At 43.4% G+C, this 19,669-nt stretch overlaps 2 protein-coding genes across 7 annotated transcripts in view; both read right to left on the reverse strand.

The window, feature by feature from the left end:
* Positions 1-445: 445 nt before the first annotated feature.
* Positions 446-5,273, reverse strand: LOC142856339 (N-acetyltransferase 8F1-like). 2 transcript variants are annotated; one of them, XM_075983699.1, is made up of 2 exons: positions 5,200-5,273; positions 446-1,313 (listed from the first exon to the last, which is right to left on the reverse strand). In XM_075983699.1, the coding sequence occupies exon 2, from the start codon at positions 1,269-1,271 to the stop codon at positions 573-575; it is 699 nt and encodes a 232-aa protein (XP_075839814.1). In that variant the 5' UTR covers positions 1,272-1,313; positions 5,200-5,273; the 3' UTR covers positions 446-572. The 2 variants fall into 2 exon arrangements, with proteins under 2 accessions (XP_075839814.1, XP_075839815.1); XM_075983700.1 differs by lacking the exon at positions 5,200-5,273 and adding an exon at positions 1,871-2,146.
* A 12,240-nt stretch (positions 5,274-17,513) lies between these two features.
* Positions 17,514-19,669, reverse strand: part of LOC142856340 (N-acetyltransferase 8F1-like) — a 57,735-nt gene continuing 55,579 nt past the window's right edge. For 4 of the 5 annotated variants that reach the window (XM_075983706.1, XM_075983705.1, XM_075983702.1 and 1 more), the window contains exon 2: positions 17,514-18,374. In XM_075983706.1, coding sequence (XP_075839821.1) covers positions 17,634-18,332 — 699 coding nt within the window. In that variant the 5' untranslated portion in view covers positions 18,333-18,374 and the 3' untranslated portion in view covers positions 17,514-17,633. Of the gene's footprint in view, positions 18,375-18,935; positions 19,057-19,669 lie in introns of those variants that run through there. The other variant, XM_075983704.1, reaches the window with a different exon arrangement.

Genomic DNA, 19,669 nt, shown 5'->3' on the forward strand with positions numbered 1-19,669 from the left:
TCAAATGCCAGTGCACAATTTAGCCTACTCAACAGTACTCTCAATGCATGAACACAGGAGAAGTTGTCCCACAATCCTCCTGAGCCAGTGTAGGCTACTCAACAGTACTCTCAATGCATGAACACAGAAGAAGTTGTCCCACAATCCTCCTGAGCCAGTGTAGGGTGGGCCCGCTAGTCAAGGAGAGCCCTATATAAGCTGCCCTGGAACACAATACAATTGGTTTTCTAGTTTCAAGAGTGACCCGTGTCTCTGTCCGTGTGTGTGTCTGTGTGTGCATGTGTGTGCGTGCATGTTTCAATCTCCAGCCCCTTGCCTAACTCGTGAACCATCCCATTGTAGACAGGTAGAACTGTACAATGGGGCTAGGTATTTGAAACACAGGCACCACAGAAAGCAAGAGTGTATTAGAACCCTCAAACTCCCAACTCAGTCATCACATGAATTAGAATCTGATGTGCACCAGCTAGGAGCTTTTATTGTTCATTATCTCACATGACAGGGTTCACTGACTCCTGGAGAGTGGATGGGACCTGTTTGCTGCAGGGGAACATAGGACTCAATCCCACTTCCTAAGCAAAAGGGAGGGGATGCTTTAATTGAATTGCAGGAACACCCACTAACCTCCAGAACACACTTATGAAGGACTGTCCTGTCTTCTGGAAGCCCATGCTCATGTAAAGGGCCTGAGCACCTTTGGGCAAGATGCTGGTCTCAAGGATGACATCACTATAGCCCTGGTCCCGTGCAAACTGGAGAATAGTTCTGATCAGTGCTTTTGCTATCCCCTGTCCTCGATGCAGTGAGGACACAGACAGGTGAAAGAGCTCCAGCTGCTTCCTCCCTAATGGGGGATCCTTGACTGGTAGACCACCCACGATGCCCACCACCTCTCCTCCAGACTCAGCTACCCAGAAACAAGAACCACGTGCATTCATGTAGGACTTAGTGATGTCAGCCATGTCTGTGTGCAAACACTTGGCCACATACTTCTTCCACGGCTGTCTTGCAAGAAGCTTCATGAGAAGGAGCACAAAGAAGATGCTCATAGCAGCTAGCAGCCAGGAGCCAGACACCAGGACCATGGCAAGTGGCACCCCAAGTAAGAGAAAGAAGGTCCTTGGCAGAGTCAGCATGTGGCGGAAGGTGGCAGGGATGTGCTCTTCCATTCCTCTTATGAACAAATCCAAGACACTTTTCTGATCGCTGTCCTGGTACTGGCGGATGTGATAAGGAGCCATGGGAGATTTCTGGGTCTCAAATCTCGGCATCCAGGAGAGACAGGTATACCTGTCTGGCACTTTGCCTAAGGCCTGAGAGGAGAGAAACCATGTAAGTCCCCTGACCTTCTGCCTCCCAACATCCTAAGACCCATATAGGCCCTTTTCAAGGGTGTATCTTTCTGCTGTCACCAGACAGGAAGCAGACACAAACACTGGGAGAAGATCTATTCAGCAACACCTGACTCCATCCTTCTCACCCTACAGAAGCCTTGTGCAGCTCCGGGTACATAAACAAGCCCAGCGCTGCAGATGGACCCATGCACCCATTAGGTCACTGTCTGCAGCTCCCGGTACATAAACAAGCCCAGTGCTGCAGATGGAGCCCATGCACCCATTAGGTCACTGTCTGCAGATGGAGCCCATGCACCCATTAGGTCACTGTCTGCGGACTGCGCATTACAGGCACGTGTTTCCAGGTGTTTCCTGCAGATCTCCTACCCAAGGATTGTAAAACTTTAGATTACAGAGCTGGCAGAAATAAACTCACAAAACCACCCTTTGCTGCAAACCCTTATCCTTGAGCCCTCGGGCAGTTCTAGGACTCCAGTCCCACGCTGAGACCCTCCCCACAGTGCTGCCAGCCTTACCTGCTACTGCACAACCAAGAGTGTCTGGAAGGGCATCAGCCTCTGGTCGCATGCAGCACAGGTAGCCTGGGTCTGCCCAACAACTGGTGAGCAGACCTGAGTTGGCACCTCACCGGTTGGATACTTGGTATTTGTTAATCATAAAGCCCAGGGTCACAGAGCTGCAAAGTGAATGTGAGGCCACCCCCATTCACCTTGTGATTCTGGGTTAATAATTTGTAGAGAACAGTGGAATGTGGATGCTCAACAGTTTTCACCCCCATGGAAAGCCTGTCACCTGCACTGTTCCCTCAGGACTGCAGCCATCTCTGTCCTCTCAGGGCCACCCTGGCCCTGCACATAACTGCTCAGAGCAGCCTGATGTTGGGACGCGCACACACTGGGCTCCCATGTCCTGCCACATCAACAGGTCCTATAGCTAAACTTTTCCCTGTCCATGCTGTGCCTGGTCCTGTAAAATAAACCCTAGGGGACCACACTGCCCTTCTGCCTCTGCTCCTCACCACCAGCCTCAGTCAGCACTAGTGTCCTTTCCAGCCCCAGCTATGGTGCCATCCAGATGGCGGGCACTAGACAGGGCACAGCTGCCGGAGTTCAGGACCTGCTCAGAGCTTGAACATCATACTTCCCTCATGAGTGAGCCGAGGTGTTGCTTTGGTGCTTCCCTACAACAAGTGAGAGTTACATCTGTCTCTACAGAGTGTCCCTGTGGAAGGTGTTTTCTGTCTCTGTCTCCAACCCTGACCTGAAGGCCAGTGGGAGCTCTACTGGCGCCATTTCCCCCAGAACCACTGTAGCCAGAGAAGGAGGCTCTGAGCAAGGTGGAGCTAAGGCTATGGCAGGATGTTACTTTGAGGAAGTTTTCATGCCAGCAAAGAATCGGACACTCTCAGAACTGTGACAAGGTCCAGGGGAGAAGATGCTGGGATGTCAGCACAGTGAGGCTTCTTAGACGGATGCCAGAGCAGAGCCAACACCTCAGAAAACGTTCATCTCCTGAGCAGGAAGGGGAGAGAGGCAGGGAAGCTCCTGAGACAGCCCTTGGGAAGGGGGCCCTTAAAGGCACACATGGCTAACACCAGCAGGGACCTGGCTGTACAGGACCCAGAACACAGTCATGTCGTGCACATATCCCATTCCAGATGCAGGTGAGGCCATGAGGATGCATGTCAGCAGGGAAGCAAAGTGACAAGTGTAGTAGTGGGGACCCGTGGGTGGTCCTGGCTAAACAGGGTCCCAGGTGTGCAGGTGGCATGCTTGCATGCTGCGGAAGCCCCGGGCCAACAAGATGTCTTGAAAATTCATTCTGGGCTCCCAAGAGAAACCCTGTCCAATAGCTGAGAGTTAGGCACAATGAGAAGCACTTTGTTCCCTAATTGCTTAAAGATCTTGTTTGCCCAAGAGACTGTGGACCTAGTTGATTTAGTGTTTGCAAGGGAGCCTCGTTCAGTATAGACTGAGGAGATATCAGCACTGTGTGAGGAAGATTCGTGTGCCCTGTCCATTAGGACACAGGCCAGACAGGGACATCTGCACCACTTGAGGGCATTCAGTGCAGACATGACCCTGGGTCAGCTAGGGATAAGCAGGGCAGCTTCACAGCCTGCAGCAGAGCATCTGGGCTCATGCTTGACTCTGGGTATGACTCAGCAGAAAACCCTGGCTTCCCTCCCCAGCACTGCCTTCCCTCCCCAGAAGAGAGCTGTGATGCTGACAGCAATGGAAAGAGCAAGGACAGGTTACATCATCTGAGCACAGAACACACGAAACACAGCTAACCGTGGAGTTTTTCTTTATATATTTAGCAAAACTGAGAGAGAGAACTTATTAAGCAAAAAAAAAAAAAAAAAAAAAAAAAAAAAAGGAAAGAACGAAAGTTCTTGGTCACTGAAAGGTGATGCAAAAGTGTCAACTCTTTTGTTGTTATAATTATTTGGGTTTCTGGAAGGTTTCATCATGTAGCCTAGACTGTCCTGAAACACACAGACTCTTGCTCTTCCCTCACAAGCACTGGGATTAGAGGCATCCAGCACTAAATAGTGTCTATTTAAAACCATGGACAAATTATATATATATATATATATATATATATATATATATATGTATGTATGTATGTATATTAAAAAGAACAAATACCACAAAGTTAAATTTCATTTCAGATTTGCTGGAATTGTCTAAGGTTTTTAACAAAAGGGGGGACGGGTTCTTGATACACATTCAATTGTTAGTGTTGCTAATGTCATATAAGAGGGTACAGAGAGCTATGGCCAAGAAGCTGTCAGTTACAGAGGTGTGCTCTGGCAGCACAGCTGTCTTGTGCACTGAGATTATCGCTGTCCTCTTAAAGTATTCTGTGCTCTTCATTCTGGTCTTTGCACAGTGAGCAAACACAATCTAAGATTTCCAAAAGGGAGGAAAAATGTGTCTCCCCCCCCCAATGGTTTTTGTTTTTAACAATGGGGAGAAGACCCCTTGGCATGCCTGAAGACAGTTTGCTCTCAGTTTAACTCATTTACAAAATCTTACAAGAGTTAGACACAGCACCCATTTTCACCATGAAATTCATATTGAAGTTTATCAATATCAGATATTTTAAACATAGTCCATTTACAACGTAATGTGGACTTATCAAAATTTGTTTATCTCCAAAGTGAGTCTGTTTTTAAAGCTGGTTTGGCTAGATCTATCTTGCTACCTATTTGTTGCTAATTTAGTTCCAGAGTCTCAGACCAAAATCCCTAACCAAAATGAGCCATTCATAACAAAACACCCAAGAAAACCCAAAACACAGAAGGTGGTCTAAGGCCTCTAACACCACGTCCAATGTCCATATACTTGACTACCTAGAAGTCTAATTCTGATTCCCCGCCCCATCAATAGCACCCCAGGAGCGTCCTCCCCGAGCCCTGTCCACCAGTAATGCAATTCTAACCTATCCCAATGGTCACAGGATCCTTCATAAGGAAGTTAGGGTTGAAAGAAAGCCCTAACTCTGCAGCATGGGGTCCTGTACATGCATCTGAACCCTGCCTGACTCCTCTCCCGCCCAAAGTCCTGTACTCAGCTTCTAGAGGCCATTCTTCCCCAAGGGGAAAAGGGAGGCCTGTCCTTGGTCCTTACTGCCTCAGTCCCTCTCACAAAGGTCGCTTCTCTGGGCACAGGCCGGGCTGCTCTCCAAAGCGCCTCCCTCCCAGCACTGGGCCGCGCGAGGACTGTGAGGTTCGCACACTCCTCCTCCTGCCATCAGCCTCGGGCAGCGCCTGTAGGGGGCGGCTCCGGAGGGCTCTGGTAAACACAGGGGCTGGGAGAAGCAAGCAGAGCCCACAAACCTGTGACCGCGAGGAATGAGGCAACGTTCGCGCTGGCGGAACTCACTATCAGTCTCTAGTCCGTACAGGAAGACTTCCCCCTCGGAAACTAAGATCGCCACTTCCGGAAGAGCCCAATCTCCTCCAAAATAAAGCGGGTGATGATTCTGAGTGTGCTTCTGCAGACTCCTCTCCCGTGTGAGGGCAGCTTGTGGATGTGAAGGGGAGCAGTCTTGTAGGAACCTACCTGTTAGAAGGGTCCAAGCCATGGGTGGAGGCTGGAAATTGATGTCAAGTTTTGAATCTACTAAAGGTTTATGTTGTGGCTTTTGAGAGATGTCCCCATTTCCTGTGATAAGAGGAGTATTAACCTAATGAAGCAAGCACACCTTTCCACTACTAGAGACCCCCCACTATGGGGACTCTGCCTTGTGCTGTTCCGGCAGCCACGGGGAGCAAGCCTGGACCCTACAGACCTCAGTGGTTTACTTCCAAGACTTAGTTAAAATAAAATACGGTCCCTTTATCTAGAGTAGTTTAGGAAGGTGATGTGTAATCCCTGAGCCTTCCAGCTAGACTAAACGTGCCATAACTTGTTTTCCATTTCCCTTGTTTGGAGTTTATCTTCATGGTTTTCTTTGCATGGAAGGTGTATAGTGATGTGTGCAATGAAGACAAGCGGAAGTGGAGGAACGCTAGGCTGCTGCCCTTACTCTCCTATTTAGGATAATGAAGAAAGGACATCAAAAGCACAGCTTGAATCAGTGACTGGAGAAGGTCGAAAAGGAAATCCTGTGTGTATCTGGACAACAGTTTAAGAATTCCAGCACTCAGGAGGCATGAGCAGGCCTCTGTGAGGTTGAGGCCATCCTGGTCTACAGAGCATGTTCAACCAGAAATCCAAAAAAAAAAAAAAATTCATTTAAACAAAACCTTAGATGGTGATAAAGACTTGAATAGTCCCATAGAATTAACAACATAAACAGAAAAGGAATTGACAATTGCTGAGGAGAAATTACAGGAGGCCCATGTGGATAGTGTGAATCCAAATCTTAATTGTATTCTAGTCATATTGCCTTCCAGAATTTCTCCTACAGAAATTTTAATGCAGAGGGATGATATCGTCTTAGAATGGATCTTTTTTACCAATAAACCAAATAAAAAATTAAAAACTTATGTAGAAAAAGACTTTGAATTAATTATAAAAGGTAAATTGAGACTTCATCAATTAGCAGGTATAGATCCAGCAAGATTATAGTGTCTTTCACTACTGATGAAATAAAAAAAGTTATGGAAGACAATGAATCATGGCAAAGAGTTTGTGTCAATTTTGGGGAGAAATTAATAGCAATTATCCCAAAAGCTATAGACTTAACCTTATAAAGAGAACTTCTTTGATTCTTCCCCAAATTGTACATGATGCTCCAATAACTAGAGCCCACACCTTTTATACTGATACAAACAAATCAGAGAAGGCAGGATACAAATCAGAAGAATTAAGTAAGGTGGAACAAAGCCCTTATACTTCTGCCCAGAAGGCAGAATTATATGCTATTCTCATGGTGCTAAGGGACTTTAAAGAACCTCTTAATATAGTTACTGATCCACAATATGCAGAAAGAGTTATCTTGCATATTGAAACCACTGAATTTATACCATATGATACAGAATTGACTTCATTATTTATCCAGGTGCAAGACATAATCAGGACTAGGCTTTGTCCTGTATACTTAACACACATCCAATCCCATACAGGTCTGCTGGTGTAGGAGGATCTTCTGTTTGTGTGTTGCATTCATTGGTTGAATAAAGAGACTGCCTTGGCCTTTTGAGAGGATAGCCCTTAGGTGGGCAGAGTAGACAGAACAGAATGCTGGGAAGAAGGCAATGTGGCAGACGCCATGCTTCTCCTGCCCAAGATGGACGCTGGTTAGACTCATGCCAGTAAGCCGCAGTCAAGTGGCGATACACATTAATGGAGATGGGTTAAATTAATATGTGAGAGTTAGCCAATAAAGGGTTGGAGATAATGGGCCAGGCAGTGTTTTGATCAATACAATTTCCACGTGGTTATTTTGGGGCTAAGCTAGCCGGGCGGGACAGATGCATTCCCCCTCCTACAATAGTCTGCCAGGTTCTCTAGCACAACGTAATGCAGAAATTGATCAATTATTGATTGGAAGCATGTTGCAGGCCTCTGAATTTCATAGAAACATCATGTCAACAGCAAAGGTTTAAGGAAAGAGTTTTCTTTTACATGGCAACAAGCTAAGGATATTATAAGAAGATGCCCTACTTGCTCTTTCTATAACCAAACACTACTACTTGCAGGGACTTAGCCAAAGGGCACTCAAAAGAATGAAACCTTTGCAGAATTTGGAAAATTGAAATATGTACACCACACCATTGACATTCAGGTTCCCGTTGGGCTACTGCTTTAAGCTCAGAAAAGGCTGATTCAGTAATCATGCATTTATTAGAAGTTGTGGCCATCATGGGTATACCTCCACAAATGAAGACAGATAATGGTCCAGCATATGTCTCTAGGAATATGAAATAGTTTCTTGCTTATTAAAATATTAAGCATGTTACAGGTATACCACACAATCCTACAGGTCAGGCAGTTATAGAAAGATCAAATCAAACAATAAAAGATATGTTAAATAAATAAAAATGGGGTAGAAAATGCTCCCAGAAATAAATTACATTATGCTTTATTAACCTTGAATTTTCTTAACACTTATGAGAAAGGGACAACATCAGCAGAAAGACATTGGATAATAGAAAAGTCTTCTGAATTAAATCAACCATTTTATTTCAAGGATGTCTTGACCACACAATGGAAGCCAGGAGATATGTTACATTGGGAAAGGGGTTTTTCTCTTGTTTCCACAGGAGAAGAAAAACTATGGATACCATCAAAATTAATAAAGATACAGTTTGTAAGGGAGAAACCTCTTGAAAAAGAGAAATGACAGCTCATCCACAATGGTGACAACCATACAGAGGGTAAGGAAACTTCATAAGGGTTGGTGCAGGGTTCTGTTCTTATCTTTACAGGAAAATACTCATCTTCAAAAAAATTCAAGAGACCCTGGATGTTCGGATGCTGACAGAAGGAAAATTAACTATTCCCTAAGGATCATCAAGAAAAAGGAATCTGATTTATGAGATCAGGTAACTGATACAAATACATTTACAGATATGTGTGTATGTATGTATTTATGAATATTTAGAGCTGGCTTTGGAATTGGACACTGGCTCTGACCCTCTCTAAATCCAAACACGTTGTTAAAATAAAAATTCAGAGTTGCTGTCTCATGTCAGGAGCCATGATATGGGACAGAAAGAAAAAAACATTTAGAAAAAAAATTTTACTTTTCTTCATATCTACTTTTGTCTCTATCATACCTTTCATTGAATATACATATGTATATGTATATATAAAGAATGTTTAAGTTTTCCACAATGAACAATGAATTTTCCTGCAGTAATCTTTGAAGTTTCCAGAAAGAAGATGGGGTCCCACAACAACTCCACCTGGTTGATATGATGTCATGATACTGATAGTGCTACTACAAGACCTGTTTTGGGTACCAGCTGCTCAAGATGGTTCCATCTTGGTTAGCTGATTTGGTGCATTTTTTTTACAATGTTCTGGCCAGACCTCCAGCAAATACTCAGAGACTATTTGCAATTATCCCAAGCAGTAATCTTGGAACTTAACCATCATTTTACTTTCACAGGATCCTTTAGAAAGAACATCACCCTCATGACAGCTGGAAGTAATCTAGAAGACGATGTCCCCTGTCCCAATAAAGTTTGTCCTCAGGGTTAGGAACATCATTTAGGGGTTGATTATAATTGGGGATACAGGCTCAGGGATCTCTTTGAAAAAAAAGAAAAAGAGGACTGGTGCCGCGGCAGCAGGCGGCGGGGACCGGCGCGCAACACCGAGAGCAGATCGCCCCACTACAATTAAATCAAAGAGGTAGGCCTTTGGTTGGCGAGGTCCCTGGCAAACGGGGAGACTGGTCCTGTTCCTGAAGACCCTTCTGAGGGGTGACAGGGATCTTGGCCCCCGGCAGGAGCCAAGAAACAGAGCGAGGGCATTTTGTAAGAGGAGCCCCTGGCTAGCAGGGAAACCTTATCTGGTGTTAAAAGACCCATTAGATAGCATCGATAGGAGGAGATGGGCAGGCGCCAAGGCAAGAATTCACCCAATAATCAGAAAAGCAACATGAAAACACCAGAACCCAATGATCTTACAACAGAAGGACTTGAACACCCTAACACAGAAGAAGTGGAAAAAAATGACTTTATGAAAGCAACAGAGTCCTTTAGACAACATGTAAAAAATGCCATTATAGAAATAGATGGGAAGTATAACAAAAAGTTTGAAGAAATGAGTAAATACGTACATGATACCCTGGGAAACCAAGAAAAAACGATCAAACAGGTAATAGAAACAGTTCAAGAATAGAAAACTGAAATGGAAGCAAGGAAGAAAACACAAACTGAGGGCCAGCTGGATGTGGAAAATCTAGGTCAACGAACAGAGTCTACAGAAACAAGCATAATCAATAGAATACAAGAGATAGAAGAAAGAATCTCAGATTCTGAGGACACCAGAGAGAAAATAAATGCACTGATCAAAGAAAACAGCAAAGCCAACAAATTCTCATCACAAAACATTCAGGAAATATGGGACACAATAAAAAGACCAAACCTAAGAATAGGTTTAGAAGAAGGAGAAGAGTCACAGCTCAAAGGCCCAGAAAAGATTTTAACAAAATTATGGAAGAAAACTTTCCCAACACAAAGAAAGATATTCCTTTGAATATTCAAGAAGCATACAGAACACCAAACAGACTGGATCAAAGAAAAACATCCCCTCGCCATATAATAATCAAAACACAAAATATACAGGTTAAAGAAAGAATATTAAGAGCTGCAAAGGAAAAAGGCCAAGTAACTTATAAAGGTAAACCAATCAAACTTACACCTGACTTCTCTATGGAAACCATGAAAGCCAGAAGGTCCTGGATAGATGTACTGCAGAAACTAAGAGACCATGGATGCAAACCCAAACTACTATACCCAGCCAAGCTATCATTCACTATCAATGGAGAAAACAAGACATTCCAGGATAAAAACAAATTTAAACAGTACGTAGCCACAAATCCAGCCCTACAGAAAGTAATAGAAGGAAAATCACAACCCAAGGAATCCAACATAGCCAACACTGCCTACAATAACTCAGGCAACTAGCGACCCTTCACCAGCACAACTCAAAGAAGGGAGACACACAGACTCTACTATCAAAAACAATAAGAATAACTGGAGTAAACAACCACTGGTCATTAATATCACTTAATATTAATGGTCTCAATTCACCTATAAAAAGGCACAGGCTAAGAGATTGGATATGAAAACAGGATCCAACATTCTGCTGTTTGCAAGAAACACATCTCAACCACAAAGACAGGCATCTACTCAGAGTAAAGGGTTGGGAAAAGGTTTTTCAAGCAAACGGTCCTAAGAAAAAAGCAGGTGCGGCCATACTAATTTCTAACGAAACTGACTTCAAACTAAAATTAATCAGAAGAGATCGAGATGGACACTTTATACTCATAACAGGAACATTTCATCAGGATGAAGTCTCAATCCTGAATATCTACGCCCCTAATACAAAAGCACCCACTTATGTAAAAGAAATATTACTAAAACTCAAGGCAGACATCAAACCACACACACTAGTAGTAAGAGACTTCAACACTCCTCTCTCTCCAATGGACAGGTCAATCAGACAGAAACCTAATAGAAAATTAAGAGAATTATTAGAGGTAATGAAGCAAATGGACTTAACAGACATCTATAGAACATTCAACCCAAATAGGAAAGAATATACCTTCTTCTCTGCAGCTCATGGAACCTTCTCGAAAATTGACCACATACTCGGTAACAAAGGAAACCTCCACAGATACAAAAAAAATAGCAATGTCCATCTGTGTCTTATCAGATCACCACAGACTAAAGTTAGAAGGCAACAACAATGCTATCCCCAGAAAGCCGACAAACTCATGGAAACTGAACAGTCAACTACTGAACCACACCTGGGTCAAGGAAGAAATTAAGAAAGAAATTAAAGTCTTCCTTGAATTCAATGAAAATAAAGAGACAACATACTCAAACTTATGGGACGCGATGAAAGCAGTGCTAAGAGGAAAGTTCATAGCACTAAGTGCCCACTTAAAGAAAACGGAGAAAGCATACATTAGGAACTTAACAGCACACCTGAAAGCTCTAGAAAAGAAAGAAGCAGACACACCCAGGAGGAGTAGAAGACTGGAAATAATCAAACTGAGGGCTGAAATCAACAAAATAGAAACACAGAAAACAGTCCAAAGAATCAATGAAACAAAAAGTTGGTTCTTGGAGAAAATCAACAAGATAGACAAACCCGTATCCAAACTAATTAAACGGCGGAGAGAGAACATGCAAATAAATAAGATCAGAAATGAAAAGGGGGACATAATGACAGACACAGAGGAAATTCAGAGAATCATTAGATCTTACTACAAAAGCCTGTATGCCACAAAACTGGAAAATGCAAAAGAAATGGACATTTTTTTAGATAAGTACCATATACCAAAGCTAAACCAAGACCAGGTGAACGATCTAAATAGACCTGTTAGTCGCAAAGAACTAGAAACTGTTATCAAAAATCTCCCTTCCAAAAAAGCCCAGGACCAGATGGTTTCAATGCAGAATTCTACCAGAACTTCCAAGAAGAGCTAATACCTATACTCCTTAATGTATTTAACAATATAGAAACAGAAGAGTCATTGCCAAATTCCTTTTATGAAGCTACAGTTACCCTGATACCAAAACCACACAAAGACCCAACCAAGAAAGAGAATTACAGGCCTATCTCACTCATGAATATCGACACAAAAATTCTCAATAAAATACTGGCAAACTGAATTCAAGAACACATTAGAAAAAATTATCCATTATGATCAAGTAGGCTTCATCCCAGAGATGCAGGGCTGGTTCAACATACGCAAATCTATCAATGTAATCCACCATATAAATAAACTGAAAGAAAAAAAACATATGATCATTTCATTAGATGCTGAAAAAGCATTCGACAAAATTCAACACCCCTTTATGATAAAGGTCTTGGAGAGGTTAGGGATACAAGGGTCATACCTAAATATAATAAAAGCTATTTACCGCAAGCCGACAGCTAACATTAAATTAAATGGAGAAAAACTCAAAGCCATCCCACTAAAATCAGGAACACGACAAGGATGTCCACTCTCTCCATACCTCTTCAATATAGTGCTTGAAGTTCTAGCAATAGCAATAAGACAACATAAGGGGATAAAGGGGATTCGTTTTGGAAAGGAAGAAGTTAATCTTTCATTATTTGCAGATGATATGATAGTATACATAAGCGACCCCAAAAACTCTACCAAAGAACTCCTACAGCTGATAAACACCTTTAGTAATGTGACAGGATATAAGATCAACTCCAAAAAAATCAGTTGCCTTCCTATACACTAAGGATAAGTAAACAGAGAGGGAAATCAGAGAAGCATCACCTTTCTCAATAGGGACAAAACAGCATAAACTCTTGGGGTAACTCTGACCAAGGAAGTGAAAGATCTATTTGACAAGAACTTTAAGTCTTTGAAGAAAGAAACTGAAGAGGACACCAGAAAATGGAAGGATCTCCCTTGCTCTTGGATTGGGAGGATCAACATAGTAAAAATGGCAATTCTACCAAAAGCAATCTATAGATTCAATGCAATCCCCATCAAAATTCTTCACAGATCTAAAGAAGACAATAATCAACTTTATATGGAAAAACAAAAAACCCAGGATAGCCAAAACAATCTTATACAATAAAGGAACGTCTGGAGGCATTACCATCCCTGACTTCAAACTCTATTACAGAGCTTCAGTATTGAAAACAGCTTGGTATTGGCATAAAAACAGAGAAGTCGACCAATGGAATCGAATAGAAGACCCTGACTTTAACCCACAAACCTATGAACACCCGATTTTCAATAAAGGAGCTAAAAGTATACAATGGAAAAAAGAGAGCATCTTCAACAAATTGTGCTGGCAAAACTGGATGTCAATCTGAAGAAGAATGAAAATAGATCCATATCTATCACCATGCTCAAAACTCAAGTCCAAATGGATTAAAAACCTCAATATCAGTCCGAACACACTGAACCTGATAGAAGAGAAAGTGGGAAGTACTCTACAACACATGGGCACAGGAAACCACTTCCTACGTATAACCCCAGCAGCACAAACATTAAGGGCCTCATTGAATAAATGGGACCTCCTGAGACTGAGAAGCTTCTGTAAATCAAAGGACACTGTCACTAAGACAAAAAGGCAACCCACTGACTGGGAGAAGATCTTCACCAACCCTGAAACAGACAAAGGTCTGATCTCCAAAATATATAAAGAACTCAAGAAACTAGACCATAAAAGGCTAATCAACCCAACTATAAAATGGGGCACTGAGCTGAACAGAGAATTCTCAACAGATGAAGTTCAAATGGCCAAAAGACACTTAAGGTCATGCTCAACTTCCTTAGCAATCAGGGGAGTGCAAATCAAGACAACTTTAAGATACCATCTTACACCTGTCAGAATGGCTAAAATAAAAAACACCAATGATAGCCTTTGCTGGAGAGGTTGTGGAGAAAGGGGTACACTCATCCATTGCTGGTGGGAATGCAAACTTGTGCAACCACTTTGGAAAGCAGTGTGGCGGTTTCTCAGGAAATTCAGGATCAACCTACCCCTGGACCCACCAATACCACTCTTGGGAATATACCCAAGAGATGCCCTATCATAACAAAAGTATATGCTCAACTATGTTCATAGCAGCATTATTTGTAATAGCCAGAACCTGGAAACAACCTAGATGCCCTTCAATGGAAGAATGGATGAAGAAAGTATGGAATATATACATATTAGAGTACTACTCAGCAGTAAAAAACAAGGACTTCTTGAATTTTGCATGCAAATGGATGGAAATAGAAAACACTATCCTGAGTGAGGTAAGCCAGACCCAAAAAGAGGAACATGGGATGTACTCACTCATATTTGGTTTCTAGCCATAAATAAAGGACATTGAGCCTATAATTAGTGATCCTAGAGAAGCTAAATAAGAAGGAGGACCCAAAGAAAAACATATAGGCATCCTCCTGAATATTAACCTTCATCAGGCATTGAAAGGAGATAGAGACAGAGACCCACACTGGAGCACCGGACAGAAATCTCAAGGTCCAAATCAGGAGCAGAAGGAGAGAGAGCACGAGCAAGGAACTCAGGACTGCAAGGGGTGCACCCACACACTGAGGCAATGGGGATGTTCTATTGGGAACTCACCAAGGCCAGCTGGCCTGGGTCTGAAAAAGCGTGGGATAAAACCGGACTCGCTGAACATAGCGGACAATGAGGACTGTTGAGAAGTCAAGAACAATGGCAATGGGTTTTTGATCCTACTGCACGTATTGGCTTTGTGGGAGCCTAGGCAGTTTGGATGCTCACCTTACCAGACCTGGATGGAGGTGGGTGGTCCTTGGACTTCCCACAGGGCGGGAAACCCTGATTGCTCTTTGGGCTGACGAGGGAGGGGGGCTTGATTGGGGGAGGGGATGGAAATGGGAGGTGGTGGCGGGGAAGAGACAGAAATCCTTAATAAATAGATAAATTAAAAAAAAGAAAAAGAAAAATTGGTGGGATAATAGATTAGTATGAGCTTACTCACACTAATAATAATAGTTATTAATAGAGTGAAATCTTGTGAGTTATTATTTATAGGCCATTACATTGGTATAGATTCTTGCATATTGATACAAGGCTAAATTATATTGAATATCGTATGCATGCATGCTTCTACCTCTGCTTAAAACATTTTTATATACTAATATATATCTATCATATTATGATGTACATTTCTACATCTGATCAAAATACTTATACATTGTTTATATTTTGAGTTCATTGTCCTCATTTGTTGCACATTTGTTTTTTGTATAATATTCTAATATGAAGTCTTTAAGTTATATAGGTATTAAGAGTTATAGTCATCTATGTTTGTCATGCTTAAAGTTAGACTAATCAGGTTCTTTAGATACATAGAGATTATATTCTGCATAGACAGGTCATCTTCAACCACTTCAAAGAGCTGTAGAATATTGCATTTAAATAACTTAGGGTTCTGTTTCAGTGAGACACTATTGGTCCTGGCAGCACCCGATCTATTCTTGAGAGAATGTTGAGCACAGAAGATACTCCACTTGGAGCTTGTTTTCTTCTTGGAAAAAAACTGGCCTTTGGGAAAAGAAATGTCCATGCCTCAACCACTGATAAGATACATGATGTCCACAAATGGATAAGCAGGACTGTCAAATCTTGCCATTACAGAGTAAGATGGTTTTGAAATTTTTCCTGCCTCTGAAAATGGTCTATAAGTTATTCTAGGCTTTAGCCAAAGTTGGTTGCTTCAACATTGCAAATGAGACTTTGGGTGATTGCCCAGGTAGCCAGTTGTCTCTGTGATTTGTTGCACATTTTGGAAGTTGCTTGATTGCACTTCCTGCATACTCAAGTAATATTATTTTCCTTCTTGGATCTCCAGTGGGGTTGAAGACTAGATAGTTGTATTTACTGTCCTCTCATGACTTGGCCAAGTTATTTATTATACTCGTTAGGATAGGATAATTATTGATTATATTTGTTCTTATTGTATATAATTTTGAATTAGGCTTAGAACTCTCTTATTTAAACAAAAGGGGAGGTGCTGTAGGAAATCTTACAGCCAGTGGTTATGTGCCCACTGGGACATGGCCTCTTATACTATATAATATGATGTAGAACATACATCTGCTCTCTTTCCAGTTGCTGGATTCAGTTTCTGTTGTCCATTAAAGCAGAGGATTCTGATTTGTGAGTTTACCCCTAACAAAATAACATCTATTTCTCAATTCTGAGCTACTGTGCAATTTCTTTTAAGTGTCCTTCAATATTTCACTGCATAGAAAATAGCTGCAGCTACACAGAAAGTTTAATTAAGACAGCAACGTGGTTATCTGAAATGATAAAAGGAAAATTTTCTAATGTCCCTGTAAGGAGACTCCAGTGACTGCTTGCACAGGTATGTGTGTTTGTATGTGTATGTGTGTGTGTGTGTGTATGTGTGTGTGTCAGGGGCAGTGTTCTGGGTGTGTGAAGACCCATATTCTATTTCTGAGAAAACAGATCTCTCTACATGAAAACAACAGGACTTTTGATCCGCAAACACAGGGGGTGCTTAGAAATTTACTTTCCCCGAAGCCTGGGGTAAATGAACTTTCTTATTATTTTGTATAAATCTGCTTTTCTCTTTAATGGAAGTCACACTCTGAGGACACGAACATGAGCTAAAACAGCTCAAGGAACTGGGATGTTAGTCGTTTTCCCCAAAGGCCTTTGATACTTGAATCAGTCTCCAGCACGTGGGAGCTCCTATCTTGTATCTGGACTGGGCTTAGCTGAAATGAAAACCTATGTGGGTGAAGACCAAGCCACAGAAAACTCAGTGCATACATGTATAAAACTGTCAAAGAGTTTTTAAAAATGGGCTCAAAGTATCAGCCACTAATCTGAGAAGGTCAATGACCACAAGCCAGTGACTTCCTGGGACACAGGAACAGAGAGACTTCCATGTTCATTCCCACATTTACATTAATCAGCAAAGTGTCCTTAGGCTCGGGTGAGCTGCTCCTCCTGCCCGACTGAAAATTCTAGTCTTCAGACTCAACAGCAAAATGGATGCATTGTTTTTCGCATCGTTCCTAATGCATCCGTAATATGGGGTATTGGGAGCTGCAGACGCTCAGACCCTGAATTCTCTGTGAATCCTTGCCTGCTGGAGTAGACAACTTCCTTTCCTATGCTTGCTGCTGTTCCGAGCACGAGACCCTCATGAGTTTCTGATGGCAGGGGAGTGGTTTATCTTGGGCTTCCAGCTGAAAAATCCCCAGAGCTAGAACAAGGCCATTACTCAAGGAGAGCCTTATATAAGCTGCCTTGGAACAGAATAAAATTGGCCTTCTTAGCATTCTTGTTTCCAGGGTGACACCCCCCTTTGTGTGTGCATGTTTCAGTCTCCAGCCCCTTGACCAACTCATGAACCATCCCATGGTAGACAGGCAGAACTCTACAATAGGGGTAGGTATATAAAACACAGGCACCCCAGAATCCAAGTGTGTGTTAGAACCTTAAAACCCCCAACTCAGTCATCACATGCATTAGAATTTGATGTGTACCAGAAGGAGCGTTTATTGCTCATTACACTGACATGACAGGGATCACTGGTTCATGAAGAGTACATGGGATGTGCTTCCTGCACAGGAACAAAGAACTCATCCCACCTGCTAAGCAGAAGGAAAGGAATGCTTAAATTGAATTGTTGGAATATCCACTAATCTCCAGAACGCACCCATGAAGTACTGTCCTGTCTTCTGGAAGCCCATGCTCATGTAAAGGGCCTGAGCACCTTTCTGCAACATGCTGGTGTCAAGGACGACATCACTGTAGCCCTGATCCCTTGCAAACTGGAGGATGGTTCTGGTCAGAGCTTTCGCTATCCCCTGTCCGCGATGCAGTGAGGACACAGACAGGTGAAAGAGCTCCAGTTGCTTCCTCCCTAATGGGGGATCCTTGACTGGTAGACAACCCACGATGCCCACCACCTCTCCCCCAGACTCAGCCACCCAGAAACAGGAACCACGTGCATTCATGTAGGACTTGGGGATGTCAGCCATGTCTGTGTGCAAACACTTGGCCACATACTTCTTCCACGGCTGTCTTGCAAGAAGCTTCATGAGAAGGAGCACAAAGAAGATGCTCATAGCAGCTAGCAGCCAGGAGCCAGACACCAGGACCATGGCAAGTGGCACCCCAAGTAAGAGAAAGAAGGTCCTTGGCAGAGTCAGCATGTGGCGGAAGGTGGCAGGGATGTGCTCTTCCATTCCTCTTATGAACAAATCCAAGACAATTTTCTGGTCGCTGTCCTGGTACTGGCGAATATGAGAAGGAGCCATGGGAGATTTCTGGGTCTCAAATCTCGGCATCCAGGAGAGACAGGTATACCTGCCTGGCACTTTCCCTGAGGCCTGAAGAGGAAAGAAACCATGTAAGTCCCCTGACCTTCTGCCTCCCAACATCCTAAGACCCATATAGGCCATCTTCAAGGGTGTATCTTTCTGCTGTCAACAGACAGGAAGCAGACACAAACACTTGGAGGTCTGTCCAGCAACACCTGACTCCATCCTTCTTCACCCTACAGAAGCCTCCTGCAGCTCCGGGTACATAAACAAGCCCAGTGCTGCAGATGGAGCCCATGCACCCATTAGGTCACTGTCTGCAGATGGAGCCCATGCACCCATTAGGTCACAGTCTGTAGATGGAGCCCATGCACCCATTAGGTCACTATCTGCAGATGGAGCCCATGCACCCATTAGGTCACTGTCTGCGGACTGCGCATTACAGGCATGTGTTTCCAGGTGTTTCCTGCAGATCTCCTTCCCAAGGATTGTAAAGCTTTAGATTACAGAGCTGGCAGAAATAAACAAACAAAACCACCCTTTGCTGCAAACCCTTATCCTTGAGCCCTCAGGCAGTTCTAGGACTCCAGTCCCACGCTGAGACCCTCCCCACAGTGCTGCCAGCCTTACCTGCTACTGCACAACCAAGAGTGTCTGGAAGGACATCAGCCTCTGGTCGCATGCAGCACAGGTAGCCTGGGTCTGCCCAACAACTGGTGAGCAGACCTGAGTTGGCACCTCACTAGTTGGATACTTGGTATTTGTTAATCATAAAGCCCAGCGTCACAGAGCTGGAAAGTGACATCCAGGAGTCCACCCCCATTCACCTTGTGAACTCTGGTTAATAATTTGTAGAGCACAGTGGAATGTGGATGCTAACAGTTTTCACCCCCATGGAAGGCCTGTCACCTGCACTGTTCCCTCAGGACTGCAGCTATCGCTACCCTCTTTCAAGGCCAGCCTGGCCCTGACATAACTGCTCAGAGCAGCCTGCTGTTGGGATGCACACACTCTGGGCTCCCATGTCCTGCCACACCAACAGGTCATGTAGCTAAACTTTTCCCTGTCCATGCTGTGCCTGGTCCTGTAAAATAAACCCTAGGGGACCACACTGCCCTTCTGCCCCTGCTCCTCACCACCAGCCTCAGTCAGCACTAGTGTCCTTTCCAGCCCCAGCTATGGTGCCATCCAGATGGCGGGCACTAGACAGGGCACAGCTGCCGGAGTTCAGGACCTGCTCAGAGCTTGAACAACATGCTTCCCTCATGAGTGAGGTGTTGCTTTCCCTGCAACAAATGAGAGCGACATCTGTCTCTACAGAGTGTCCATGTAGAAGGTGTTCTCTGTCTCTGCCTCCAACCCTG

Source organism: Microtus pennsylvanicus, chromosome 8 (genome assembly GCF_037038515.1).
Source record: "Microtus pennsylvanicus isolate mMicPen1 chromosome 8, mMicPen1.hap1, whole genome shotgun sequence".
Lineage (NCBI taxonomy): Eukaryota > Metazoa > Chordata > Mammalia > Rodentia > Cricetidae > Microtus > Microtus pennsylvanicus.